At 38.8% G+C, this 14,535-nt stretch overlaps 1 protein-coding gene across 2 annotated transcripts in view; it reads right to left on the minus strand.

Moving 5' to 3' along the window:
- The window catches only part of cltca (clathrin, heavy chain a (Hc)), a 37,858-nt gene that overhangs the window by 22,739 nt on the left and 584 nt on the right, over nt 1-14,535 (minus strand). Inside the window, exons 2-3 of one of the 2 annotated variants that reach the window (XM_044222278.1) lie at nt 1,453-1,660; nt 1,017-1,019 (exon numbers count right to left, since the gene is read on the minus strand). In XM_044222278.1, coding sequence (XP_044078213.1) covers nt 1,017-1,019; nt 1,453-1,660 — 211 coding nt within the window. The remainder of the gene's footprint in view (nt 1-1,016; nt 1,020-1,452; nt 1,661-14,535) is intronic. The other variant, XM_044222279.1, reaches the window with a different exon arrangement.

Here is a 14,535-nt window from a genome sequence, read left to right on the forward strand (position 1 = left end):
GAAACCTGTATGATCAGGGGGCATTAGACATCCACTCATTTCATAGCATAAAACTGTGACCACAGAGAGATAGTTTAGCAAAAAATCCTAACACACAAGCTGTTTGGCTCATAAAGTGTAATTTTAATAGTATACAGGGACAAGGCCAAGCGCTGAACACAGATGGACACACAAGGCTGTTGGGCTATTGGATCTGTTGGAGAGAAAGTGCTCCTTAACTCTACTTTTACCACCCTGACAAACGAGTCTCACAGGTTATTCAAAGTCTCTTCTTCGCCCAGTTCACTCCTCAGCTGGAGCTTATGATAGAACGATGTCCCATCAGGAACATGTGAAATCAAATCAATGCTGCTGTCAAATGCCATCAGACTTCACACACAGGTTACAAGTCAGCGCATTAAGTCTACACTCTCTGGTAGCAAACACTAATCTTCAGTCCTTGGTATGGAGAACCACGTGATTGTCAAAATGAATGTTGCTAAATGAATTAACAAATATTAAACAAGGAAACAAGCTGGGAAACAAGTGAAACAACAGGTTTGGGTAATTACCACTTCACAAAGATGGAAGAAGACATGGATTTCAAATGGAAATTGAGAAGAAATGTGAATTAAAATGAAATAATTTATACCCATAGTATTACCACATGTAAAACAGGTTCTAAAATCACTTGTACATGTAATAAAAATGATGGAATGCCAGCAAGCTATAAGGCTGTAGAAGCTAAATCCTGTTTATCTGTTTATCCAGAAATGGTTTAAGAAATATGAAAAAAAATTAAAGGCTAGGCCATGAACTTACAGGTTTAAAGAGTATTGTACCAAAACCTGAGTTTAAAGTGTCCAATAGTACACAACGTGCATAAAGTCATGTCAACTGTAATCAATTTAGTCTGTATGCTTCATTTGTTTACTGAAGAGGGCAACACTGAATGGGATAATTTCAGATAATTTCATAAATACTGTCTTGAAAACAGGATTTTACTTCCACAATGAAGTAGTTAAATTTCAACTCACCGTCTGCAAACACATAAGAAAGCAGTAAAGAAAAAAAAAAAGAACATAGAAAAGACAAAAACAAAAACAACAAAAAAGTCAAAGCAATCATGGATGTTGGACAAAAAGAATAAAAATATGCTATTTTGAATATTTACAGGACAAATGTTTGGAAAAAACAATACATGTTGGCCAATAAAAACCTACTAAAAACTAAAGTAGCTGGATGTGTATGGACATAAATAGATGAAAATTATTTATAAATACTCTTAATTATTAAATGGATAATGTCATTATATTAAACAAACATGTCAGAACTGAATGCAGCAGACCCCTTACAGAGGGTTAGTTAAAATACAACACTGAAGTAATATAAAATAGTTCTGTCTCTTTCTCTCTGGTAATTCCTACACTGATGAACAAATGTGGCCTCTGCAATGCCAATACACTGCCTTACCTTTAAGTGCAATGACCTTGCTGGCTGGATTCATGATGGCGCTGTCGGCTGAGATGGGCCTGCGGATAGGTGTATTGGGGTCCGCCATGTCAATGATCACCACCTGAGTCTGCTCGCCCACCTTCTCCCGGATACAGATGAACTTATCCGATTCCATGGTTAGGGTGCTAAAGCCTATGTTGGCTGGATTGATCCCTAAGTTTTGGAGCTAAGAGAAAAGGAAAAAAAGTGGGGGGCATGTTAGGTTGAAAAGAATTAGCCTGCAAAAGGTACAGTTAAATATCATTTGCAAAGAAAATCAATGACGACATTTAAATCACATTCTTCCTGCCACAATCTCATCTCCAGGCTGCCATTTGAGAAGAGATGGTTCTAGTTTATTTTAATTTCACTGCAAACTAGTGTAGTATTTCCCAAGAGATGCTCAGGCAGCCATGTGGAAAAATAAAGGGGGGAGAAAAAAAAAAAAGATTACTTGTCAGACAGCAGGAAGTTACTTTCAAGTGTTGTAGTGAGTGTCAGGGGGATTAAGAGCCCCAGTTACTTAGTTAACATTGTGCACAGTAATAATGATTTTTAACAGTCAAATGATTTAAAATGCCTGGTGCTGACCAAACAACAACAGTGTCCAATAAAAAGGCTTAGACTCTCTGCTCAGCTGCTTTGCACTACCAAAGCCAGACGATGAGGTCACAAAGCCTGACACTGAGTAGCAGCTCTTTGGACACATGGAGCTGTGGAGTGGTCACAACGATTAGAGAGTTGGGCTGGGTGGAGGGCCAAGCAGATTATCAAGGTCTGACTTCTTGCAACTTATAGCATTTGGTTAAGATGCAGTTTGTCAAGGCCGCAAGTAGCACTATCACAGCATGAAGACAAATCTGGCACCTGTCCTAACAATCACCTGTGATAAAGGATCATGATGTTAAGCTAACTCACATGAAACACTAATTGGGATCCTAAGGCTAGCGCAATCAACCACCAAAAGTATACCACAGTTAAGCAGTGTATCCTCAGTTTCCCTGACTTACTGGTGTCCCAGCAGAACAAACAATGTAATATAGGACATAAATAGGTTTAAACTGCATAAAAACAAAAGCCTGAGGCTATGGGTAAAATGCTTTGTAGCATTACCACCAGCAAGCTCTGCAGCCCAGCTTACTGCCATGGCTGGAAACAGGGCATCCTGCCTGCCTCATACAAACCCTGACACAGCACTAGCTACTGAGGGCAGTGCCAAAGCAGCTCTGGGCAGGGGTGTCAAGACTGTGATACAAGTGAAAACCATGTATCATGGTTACAATTCTAAAATGAAACCACTGCAAACCAAATTTTAACAATAACACTGAACATGGCAAATGACAAAATGCAATCATTACACAAACAGAACTTCAGTGTCTTCCTGCTAACAAATTGCAAATGGCAAAACCGTTGTGAAGTAGGCTAAACCTGAAGGAAATGAAACTACCAAAAACATTTCCTATAGGCCATGTTTTGCTGTTGCAACTTCCTCTACTTTCACAACAGAGCAGCAATACATCACAGTTGTACAAATGTTGTATAATTACATAAAGCTATTTGGAGCATGATTTTCTGATCAAACGCAAGACACAGTGGCTCTGTAGATAAATCTTTACAAGATTTACAAGATTGCACTTTTGTTGTGACATAATATTAATTTGCCATAAAGCTGACCAGATTAAATTATTTCTACACAGTGAAACATCATCATACCTTGAACATCTATCTACACACAAAAGGAATAAATCTATACAAATACAACTAATTAGTTACAAATACTTTGCTGTCATTAAGTATTTGCCTCTCAATATTCAGCTACCAGTAAAATGTCTTCCCATCAAGACTGCAAAAAATCTCAAAAGTACAGTCTATGGTTTTTAACAGGGAATTCTCAACTTATTTAAAATATCATTATAGCAACACAGCAGCATTAAGTTGTGTGCACAGCTGCAGAGGCAGAAATCTAAACGCTGACTTTAGTAGACAGCTGTACTTGGATGTTTACCCATGGTCATGAATAATGATAATTCTATAATAAAATGACATAAAGACCATTTAGCTAATCTTAGAGCTAAGCTTGGAACAGGGAAATGTTAAATTTACATTCGAATGACCTGTTTTCTGTATTCTAATGTTAAGTATTAATTACTACTTTACTTTATCAGCCAAAGAGGTTAGCAGATTCATAATTTGTGGCCCCCTAATTTAAATTTTTAAATGTCAAGAGCAGTTTTGTGAACACATATCGAATCTTCTAGCCTACTAGGCTTGCCAACTGCAGCCACAGTTTACCCATGTTTGGTGGCCAGTGTTCATTTCAAGGCTTGCTAATGTTATAATGTGGCGCCACAGTCAGCAATTTGCATAGTTGAGTCCTAATCAGCAAACACAAACCACAGTTCCAAGAATTGCTCAACGAAATGGGAACAGCCTTTTATCAATGACAGGACACACCCTCCCCCCAGCCCTGCCCCACCCACATTCTTTCACTAGTGTGTAAACCTGGTTCCCTCTCAATGACATTGCGATAAATTACCTTACAGAACAAGTGTTACTACCAGCTATGATGAAAGAACTGAAAACTGGTCTGTAGCAAGCTTTCACCACATGGTTTCATGTTTTTTTATTACTATGGAGGGTGACATCATACAGTAACATCATTGCAGCTTCCATGCCTCTTATCCCTGCCATTGTCCAGTAAGGAAGCCTTGTTTTCTAAGGCAACATTTATTCAAACACCAGACAAAGGTAAAGAGCCCAGCGCAAAGAGAATATACTTTAGACACTGAATAAATCTGCTATAAGTTGCTCGGGTCCTCGCTAAGACCAAGAAAGTGGATCACATCACTCCAGTTCTGAGGTCTTCACATTGGCTTCCTGTCTGTCACAGAATTGATTTCAAATACTACTGTTGGTATATAAAGCACTGAATGGTTTAGGGCCAAAGTACATTTCTGATCTTCTGCTAAGTTATGGACCATCTAGACCTCTCAGGTCTTCTGGGACAGGTCTGCTTTCTGTCCCGAGAGTCAAAACTAAACATGGAGAAGCAGCGTTCAATTTTCATGCACCACATATCTGAAACAACTCCCAGAAAACTGCAGGTCTGCTGCAACGCTGTTCTTTTAAATCAAGGCTGAAGACTTTTCTGTTTGCCGCTGCCTTTTATTAAATCAAATGATGATTCATTTCTTACTCTGGACTGTAACTTCTACTCTCCTGTTTTATCTTGTTTTTATTTTCTCTTTTTAATTATATTTGAATGTCTTTTTATATTGCCCTATATTGCTTTGATTTATGTAAAGCACTTTGAATTGCCTTGTTGTTGATATGTGTTATAGAAATAAACTTGCCTCGCCTTAAGTAATAATGAGCAAAAGTTTGCAGAACACTGTAAAACACTGCCATCTTCCTTGAAATGGAGTTGCTAAACATGGATTCAAACCAAGAGTGTGTGAATTAACTGTTTGACTTTCTTTAAATCATCTCTCTAATCTCTGTAAACCAGACTGAGGTATTTCTATGCATTAAATGGAAGAGGAGGGTTATCCTCTATTATTACACAATCATTTTCTAGACAGATTTCTATCTAATTTTCTCTAACTCTCTCTCTCTCTACCATCTGCCATCTATTCTGGGATCAGCAGGAAGCCCTTTCATTCACAATGAAAGTAATTTGTAAAACAGGAAAGAGCGGCATGGCCCACTCACAATGAATATGGTACCTTATTCCCTTGGAATAAAAAACAACAAACACAGACAGATGTTATACTGCTGGAAGACCACACCACAGTTTGGTCTGTCAGACTAGTTTGCTATGGAAACCTCATAGTAAAACACTGCTGTGGGCTAACACTGCTGTGACATCAATGAGCAGGAATTTGGGTCAAAGTAGGTTAAACCAGTGGAGCTATAACCACTGTGGAAAATCATTTAGTCTAGCCTGCCCTTGGCTTGGTGCTGCTGCTTTTAGCTTAGCTGTTAGCACAAGCTTTGATGGGCAGATGCTAGCCCAAAACCTTTGAATACATCAATGGCTAATTTAAAACAGGGTAGCGAGAGGAGAGCACAAGAGAGACTGGACAGCAATCTAAGGGAGTGAGAAGGAGAGCGTCTTAATTACTCTAGCATGACGATCAACAAACTAATCTGGTGAGTGTGTTCAGCACTTTAGAAATGCTAATGAAAACAAGAAAAAAATGTCTGATACTTTGAAAGGATGAGGAAAGCATGTGGTATAAAACTTGTTAATAGAAAGAAAAAAGGACAGTCAAGAGGAGGAATAAACAGAATCAATTTACATGAGCACCTGAAGGCTAAAGATGCCGAGACTAGGACAGCTAGCCAGTGTAATGGCAGCAACAAATTGCCAACTTGAGGCATAGTGAGACACTCCAACTGTGTACTCGCATTGATCTGCGGGGTCGCACTGCGCTCCTCATGTGAATAGACAAGCAGACAAGCGCTCCGTTAGCAAACGCCAGGCGCTCTGTGCGTGGTAACCAGGGAAACGGCTTCTGTGCACTACTGTATCCCTGCCAGTACAACTGTTTTCTTTATAGCTTAGCTTAAATTAAAACTATACATAGTGTTACCTGTTGTCACCTTATACACACAGTCTTGGGCCGATGCTCTACCATGCAAATGTTTATAAGGCCTATATATTTCAGGTAACTCACAAACTGCAAGGATCAATCCCTTGTCCACTGATTTGCATGCCGCATTGCGTAGAAAAGACAATTCAACTCTGGCAGCGGGCAGGCGTGTGCGTAAGACGAGCACGACCGCAACAGTTTCAAGGGGTCGCACCCACTTTTCGCTCTGCCTGTCAGATAGCCCGCACCTCCCTACCTGCCCACTCACCTATCATTGAAAATTAATTACCAGGCGCGTCAATCGCTCCCCATGTGAAAAGACCTTAACACTTTGTATTACTATCATTAGTGCCTTCACAAACCATTAACTTCACGTCTCTGCCTCACTCCATTCTAAATCACTTTCAGAACTGCGTCTTCAATGACATGACATTATAGTAGGACATGCCCCAAATTAGTGTCTCTGCAAGGCAATATTTTTACACCAGAGAAAGCAAAATTGCCATGCAAATAAGTAAAACAATGTGAGCCTCACTGAAACCTCCAGCCAGCTAGGTGCCCTGGAATTTTATCAAGACAGTGTCAGGAAATGAGGGCTATTTATCGCCAACTCATTGGATGTTTTATTGAAGATTTACTGCAGTTACACCAATCAGTCCAGTCAGCATGATGATCTACTACTGCTCGCAGAAATGAGTTGACATACAGTACAGTATGCCACAACAACTGATAAAGAAAGTCCTAGTTGACACCTTTGTACAACATGCTATTAATGTCTATGTAATGAAATTCAAAAAGTCCATGAGAGATAAAATCAGTTGCTGTAACACAGCACCACTGCTGAATACAGCAGTTTACCCTTCACATTCTTTTTTGCCACCAGAAAAAGTACAGTGGCCAAGCATGCAAACACTCACATCCCTGCTCTAGATGTCATAGATGGACTAAGTGTAATAAACATTCACTGAGGGCACAGCTGGAGCTCGGATCATAGGGCAGGACCCTCTGAAATTATCAGCTCCATTCACAGTGTGATCAAGCGCACTGTAGAAAAGAACCAAAACACATCAGCTTAAGTAAAAGCAAATCCCATCCTTTCATCAGGAAATGAGGTAATGAAAATCCCCACTTGGAGTTCACTCACATATAATTTAAGTGGGGACTAGGAATCATCTTGGCTTATACCGACAAATACTGTATAATCTTGATTTCATCGCAGTACCACCATGTTTCTTGTTTATGCTGTGACTATAGCCCCTTTTATACAGCCGGGGGGGGGGCAATATTGTTAAACCGGCAGCGGAGGTAGTAACAGAGCCAAATCTGTCTGTGTAAAATGGGGGAGCCGCCGGCAGGACGGAACAGGGATGTGACGTTTTTATGACATGTTATGTGTGCAACCCACACCCACCCACGGGGGATTTAAAAAGCAGCTAACAGCAGTTAGCATCAAATCAATCACACAAACACGTTGCTTGCACAAATCTGCCATTGTTCGCATCATGTTGTATACAGACTTTGCTTGCATTTGCAGAATGGCATAAATGTGCACGGCTAGCAAAAGCACCTATCAAAACCCGCCATTATTATTATTTAGCAATGTTGCTGCTGCTGCAAAGCAGTATTGGATGATCTCTATTTAAAAATGGCTTATGACACTTGGCTCAGAACCAGACGTCTAAACAAATTATACTTTATTGGTACCTGTCCTGATTTAGTACTAGGGCTGGGTATTGTTAAAAAATTTTCTATAAATCTGTACCGATACCTTGACTTTGATACTGGTTCCTAGACGATACTTTTTTCGATACCAATTTTCTAAAAGACATTTTAACAAAAAGAAAATTCAATACACATTACAGTACAATTACTCACTTCAAAAGGAGGAAGCTGTTCAAAGACCTGGGAGCAGCTGGAGAAACAGTTTTTATTCTGTGCACTTTACTCAACCTGGATAACTGGACTAAAATTAAGAAAATTATGGAATATCTGTACAGTATTGGACAATATAAAATAAAAATAAATGTCAAAAGGAACATTAATAAACAGTTTGGCAGCAATATGCCATTGTAGCATCTAGTCTGCCTAATCCAAAGAAGAAGAACAAGTGTGGGTGACGTTTGTGGTACTGGGAAATGATGACAGAGTGAGACGTCTTACTTTCACTGTGCTAAAGAGCAGCTATCCTGGGCCTAACAACCATCTGCTGGTCTGTAACATTAAGCAACACCAAATTTGCCGTCAAGAAACGCTCTCGGCCTCGGCTCCAGCTTATCCATCTCCTCGGTGCTGAGGAGAGGATGCGCCAGGGCTTTCATCTCAGTGGATGATGCGGTCAACGGACTCACTGACGAGTAGATACAGGTTAGCTGCACTGGCTAACTAACAAGCAGTGTGCACAAAGTTAATTTAGTTATCTGTGCAGATAAACAGCTGGCAGGAAAAAAAACAGTGAGCCCCATCTCTGGGCGCAATGTACTGTTTTTCCTGCATGCCTCTACGACACGTAACATTAGACAGCCAATCACCAGCATCATTAGATCTTGGTACAAGCATGCTGCATGCTAATTGGCACACTGACACTGATGAGAGTTACTCCTTAGGTACTGAAATTTGGTACCGAATGACAAGCCATTTTTTGACACTCGATAGTATCTAAGCAATTCAGTCGTTGCCATGAAAGTATTGAAGTTCGGTACCCAGCCCTATGTTTCCTAGTGTCTGAAATGTAAGGGAATTGCAACAAAGTACTTCAACTTAAATTTGGCATAAAATAGCTACCTTTAACATTTTTGTATTTTTCTTTAGCATGCGGACCCTTGAAAGCTTCACGGCAAATGGTGCAATATCAGGCACACATTTCATATGGGTCCCAAAATCCCCAAACATTATTTTTATGCAACCCTTGCCCAATATGAATAACTGATACATCATGCAGCCCTAATGAGGATGTTTTCTTGCACATTTGCTGATCCACAGCAAACAGTCATCTAGCTCAGAGGACACTCTCTTGGAAGGAGGTCCAACGGAGTAAATTCCCATTAAAAGCCATAAAATTGAGCTGATGGTTGCTACTGAATCTCACAGAGATAAGGAATCAGCCAGCAGATTTGAACTATTCCTAATGACCCCAAGGGAGTCCCATCTGTTGATTTAACCTGTATGCTCTTCCTTCAAAGGAAAGCAGCATCTTGCTCAGCAGAAAAAAGCCTTGTGTCCCACACATGTAAAGTTCAAGGCAGGGCAGGGAAGGATGTGCTATGTAATGTGCTGAGGCTTGCAGCACTTCATGGCAGTGCTCCACAACAGGAAACCAGGGACCCATTGTCTACCAGGACTGAAACAACAGGCCTGCCCAGTGCTGCCTCCTCCAACACCATGTGACACTGGTGGGGGACATGTGACCTGCAAAGGGGGGGGGATGCATTTGTTTCTGGAGCCTGTCCATCTCCACTCCAGGCCAGTTCTGCTGAGGTGGGACTGCAGTATCCTTTTTCTCCAAAATGCACACTTTATCTTACTTTGACAGTGCTGCAGAATGTCAAGTGTTCAGCGGATCTGTATCCACCAGCATGTCACGAGATATCAGCTGGTCAGTTAATAGCACAGTTCAAAGTGCAATATGCAAACCTTGCAAGGTGATATGTAAAGAACATGCCCTTCCAGCCAGGCAAACAGTAGGGATGTAATGGTACAGGTATGTCTCATTAACAAATTCAATTTACTATCAAACACCACTTAAAATAAATCTGAAATATATGCATTTAGTGTCAGTGCTGCCAGATTTCAAGCCCCATCTTTTCAGGGCATTCAGGGAACTGAATCCTTTCTCAGACCTCAGAAATTAAAGTACCCACATTTAGCTGAATGAACATGACTACCAATTACTAATTTTGTCAAAAGTATCGATAATTTTTTTCCACTCTTTCAATATCACGTGTTTAAAATGATACAATATCAGTTAATTATATTATTGAAAGTATCGAAAAAAAAAAAAAAAAAAAAAAAAAAAAAAAAAGATCAGATTTTCCACCCAAGGCTGCACAGATAAAACAACGGGGAAGATAATCAACTGGTCCTTAATATGTGTTCAGTGACTTTTTTTGTACCAGCATTGTGTGCAGGTTGTTAATAAAAAATAAATAAAAATATTATCCTATTGTGTGCGCCTAGGACTTGTTTTAATTTTTGCTGTGGTATTGAAAGAGGTATCAGGTATCTTTTTTTTTATACTAGTATAAAAAGTATAAAATTCTGGTATCGTGACAACCTTACCAATTACACTTACTTTTTCTTTACCTCATATCAGCATTCAAATTTGTACATTTTGCTCACAGCTTTCCTTAGACAATATAACAATGGTGCTGCCCAATTATACATAGCTCTGTCATCCACCTTCCAAAACATGGTGTTTGAGGGAATTTATTTTTAGCGGCCTGGGTCTTATAAGTCCTTTTGGCTAGAATAACATTTTATTCACAAAGTTAACTGCTGGGATCTGAGGATACTGTGCCCACTTAACTAAGGTAGTAACTCTTAATAGATGTTTACAATGGATAGATAATTGAATATTTGCCTTTGTTTCCTCTTCCAAAAAGTTCTGATAACTCTGGGTTTCTCTACAACCTGCTGGATTATCTGTTGGATGGAGTGTGTGAGTAAAATGTTAGGAATGACAGCCTAAATGTCTAAAATAAGAAAAAAGTGAATTACCTGTAAATGCCTATTGTCATGAAATCTTAGCATTATGTATACAAAATATGTTAATACACTTTTTTTAATGTATGATACCACGATTGCTAGGTGTTCTGGGGAGACTCTTGGCTCCAAAATGTACAAAAAAAGCGCAGATGACAGAGTGCTATGTATATTACATTCATGTATGTGAGAAAGTAAATTAACAGAAAAGATGACTTGAGTGAAATAATATGCTGAATTAACACACTATTTTACATGGTTTTTTTGCATTCACACTTGCCTATTTGCGGAAAGGAAAATCAGTAAAAAGTTCTTTAACTGGAGTCTACACTACACTATATAAATGGATGATATATAAAAATGCAAGCTATGCAAGTTGACAAAGCGCATGACAGATGACAGATGTGGACACTGGAATTATAAAAGATATTAAAAATGCAAGCTATGCAAGTTGAGATGACAGAGGAGACGGAGGGAGGGAGGAACACGGGGGGGAAGGAAGAGAGAGAGAGAGAGAGATAGAAAGAAAGAAAGAAAGAAAGAAAGAAAGAAAGAAAGAAAGAAAGAAAGAAAGAAAGAAAGAAAGAAAGAAAGAAAACCTAGGTAAATGCTTGATTTCAAGCTGTTGTAGCCAATGTACAACTGACAGCTGTTTATTAGCTACCTTCACTAAGTCTAGAAAAATCAAAATCCTATAGAAAACGTAAATGTGAGAATCAAGAAATGATTAATTAGCATTACCTTAATTTCAACATATTTGACCACATATATAGTTCTTATCAATGTGGCAACAGACTTGTGTAAAACTTAGACATGACAACTGAAAAGTGATATGAGTTTTATCACAATTGTACCACAGTTCCATTAAACGGACAGACAATAACCTTACTACTCTGTGGGCATCCACAATCACATACAAAGCTTCAGGGGGAGATTTACTATGATACTGTTTAAAATTAACTTCTGAAGACAACTAAATACTAGTATTTTGAACTATATACAAAATAGAAGTTCTTTGAGTTGTTTTACTAGACTTGGTGCAAATTAGAGATTTACTTGAAACCAATCACACAAAACAATCTTAATGTCACCTCTAATTGCCCCAAAATAACACTGAGGCCTACAAAAATATTTGTAAAATGACAAGGCCACTGTTATGAATTTATTACATCAGTCTATTAGAGTTAAGTTGTAAGTCTCTTAAAGTAGTATTTTTTGTTGAAACGTGAATTTAAAACTCTAGTTAGGAAGAAGTGAAGGCATGGTGAACAATGATTACATACATCACTTTTATGTACAGAGGAAAGTGAAAGTAAGTGGCCCTGCTGATATCTTGTGTGCAGAATTGCAAAATGGGAGATGATCAAAATCACAGTAATTAATCAGGTTCACTTACAGTATAAGTGGCAAAGCAAACGTGTTTGACTGAAAAAAACAACAACAACCATGAGCTGATGTCAGGTTGGTCTCTCCTGGATGCTGCGACTCTACTGTGCCAATAAGCTAGGAGAACCTCCTTCCTGGGTGCTCTTGTGAAGACCATGCCAGCATCTTACAGTACTCGACAAACTGACAGCCAACAAGAGTAATGGACAGACTCCTCAACACAAACCAATCAGAAATGAGCAAACACGAAAAAGAAAACACATTTGTAATTATTGAGGTAATTGTGACAATTTATCTTGATACAGATTTTAGGTCATATCGTCCAACTCTAATATTCTGTATGATCTGCTCAAGTGATGTATGCTGTGCAACATGTATGAAACAGCTGCAGGTCATGCATTAGTGATAGGTGCTGGAGATCCCTTGGGAGCTGATTAGTCACATAAAATGACCTTGTGACGTGCCAATGACACAAATCAGGGAAAGCACACTCCAGTTCAGTAAGTAATCTGAATAAAATGCAACATGTTATTATTACGTGAAAAATGTACATATAAGTAAAACATATCAACAAGTACGAAGGTCAACAAGCTAGTTGAGGTTATATGTGAAATATACTGGTTCCTATTATAGGTTAAATTCAAAAGCCACCAGTATAATTTCACTGCAAAGATGTAGTGTCAGGGCTTGATTGCGCAACCCTTTCCCTTGGCTGAAGATTAAATATTAGTTCAATTTTAATGCACATTACCCACAGTATTTCTCCACTTCTATATTGCTCTCTCTTTTCACTCCCACTCCTGCAATCAAGACGACTTAACAAAAGGAGTCAAAAAGCATTCCATAATAATTTCATTGTAACTGTATGGACAAAAGACCTTTGCATAGCTTTATGAAGCTCAGTCTCCAATCTATTGTGATAGGCCTACATATTAACTCATAAATTGCTGTCACATAAACTAAGATGGCAATAACACATCTTTTGTTTAAACATTATAGACAGCAAACTTTAAACAAGAACAGTACCTTACTCAACCTCGCTATTCACATAAAGATCTGTAAGAAGGGTGATAGTTTCATAGTAGCAGGAGGAAAAATTAAGACCAGGAGGCCTGGGTTCAAACTCTCACTCTGCTGCGCTGTCACTGAGCAAGATACTGAAAGTCAATCAACTCCAGTGATACTGACCCTGACCTCTGACCGCTCAGTGATCAGGATCCGTGTCAAAAAACTGTTATTAGCTGAGCAGAGACAGAGGGCGGCTACTTTAGTGGCAGCTAACAGGGATCCAAATAAAGAATAGAATAATAGAATAGAGCCTCTTAGAAATTAAGGGAAACTAGAGAAACAACAAGAAATCACAAGTAAATTGTCTACATTTAGGCCCAAAGTCATCAGGCTCATAAGGCTGTGAGGCCAAAAGCTTTTTGTGTTTAGACCAGGCTAGAAAACAACAAAAAAAAAAGATTGAATAAACAAATGACTTTCTTGAGGCCCAAGAGGTAGACAGATCACATTTTTCATTTGAAGCTAGACTGAAACACCAAAAGTCAATATAATTTATTTATTACATCTTGAAAGTCAGAGCTCCAGACTGAATCCATAAGCTTGGAGAGCCATGAATGTTTCCACTTCCTCAACCTGACCAAATGGCAGTTTTATTGGGGTTGTGAAGGTGTGGTCATTATAACCAAGAAGTAAGCACAGTCCAGATAGATATAGATAGAGCAGCAAAATCAAGGAAAACACCTGTTTGTCTAGTATTTAAAAATGTGTAGCTTTATTAGCTTTATAAAGCTTTATTACTGCCATATCAAAGGGAGAGTTTGCCCGTCAACAGAAAAAGAACTCAGCAGAAACAGAAGTCATTCTCAGTAAATGTTTGAACCTCAGCCAACTTTGGCAAAGTCATTCAACATGGGTAGTCGGATAGCTATCGGACAAGCCAACACACCACATGACCATTTCTACAACCAGCCAACGTGATATTCTCCTGAGGTCGGATAATCACTTTCGAAGTTATAGGACGATCCTTATTTATCATGTCAACGCCACATAAATAAGTTATTTATACTTTTCATTTAGCTGTCACATTACAGCTAAATGGCAAGTGACGTAAAGAATGCGATTCAACCATGTCAATACAGGTAATAAGATAAAGAATAACTATTAAATTTATAGTTGTTCTAACAATTATCCTTATCGCAGTGACAATGACCATTTGTACGTTAATGTTACTATAGCAGTGTGTACTCCGAGAAAACAAATACTTTTTCTAAGAATGTGTTTATGGTCGATATAACATAAGAAAGGCTTGGGTTAACACAACGTTTCTGATTACGACTTAATAGCAATATATATATACCTATATATATATATATAC

The sequence above is a fragment of the Siniperca chuatsi genome, linkage group LG14 (genome assembly GCF_020085105.1).
Source record: "Siniperca chuatsi isolate FFG_IHB_CAS linkage group LG14, ASM2008510v1, whole genome shotgun sequence".
NCBI lineage: Eukaryota > Metazoa > Chordata > Actinopteri > Centrarchiformes > Sinipercidae > Siniperca > Siniperca chuatsi.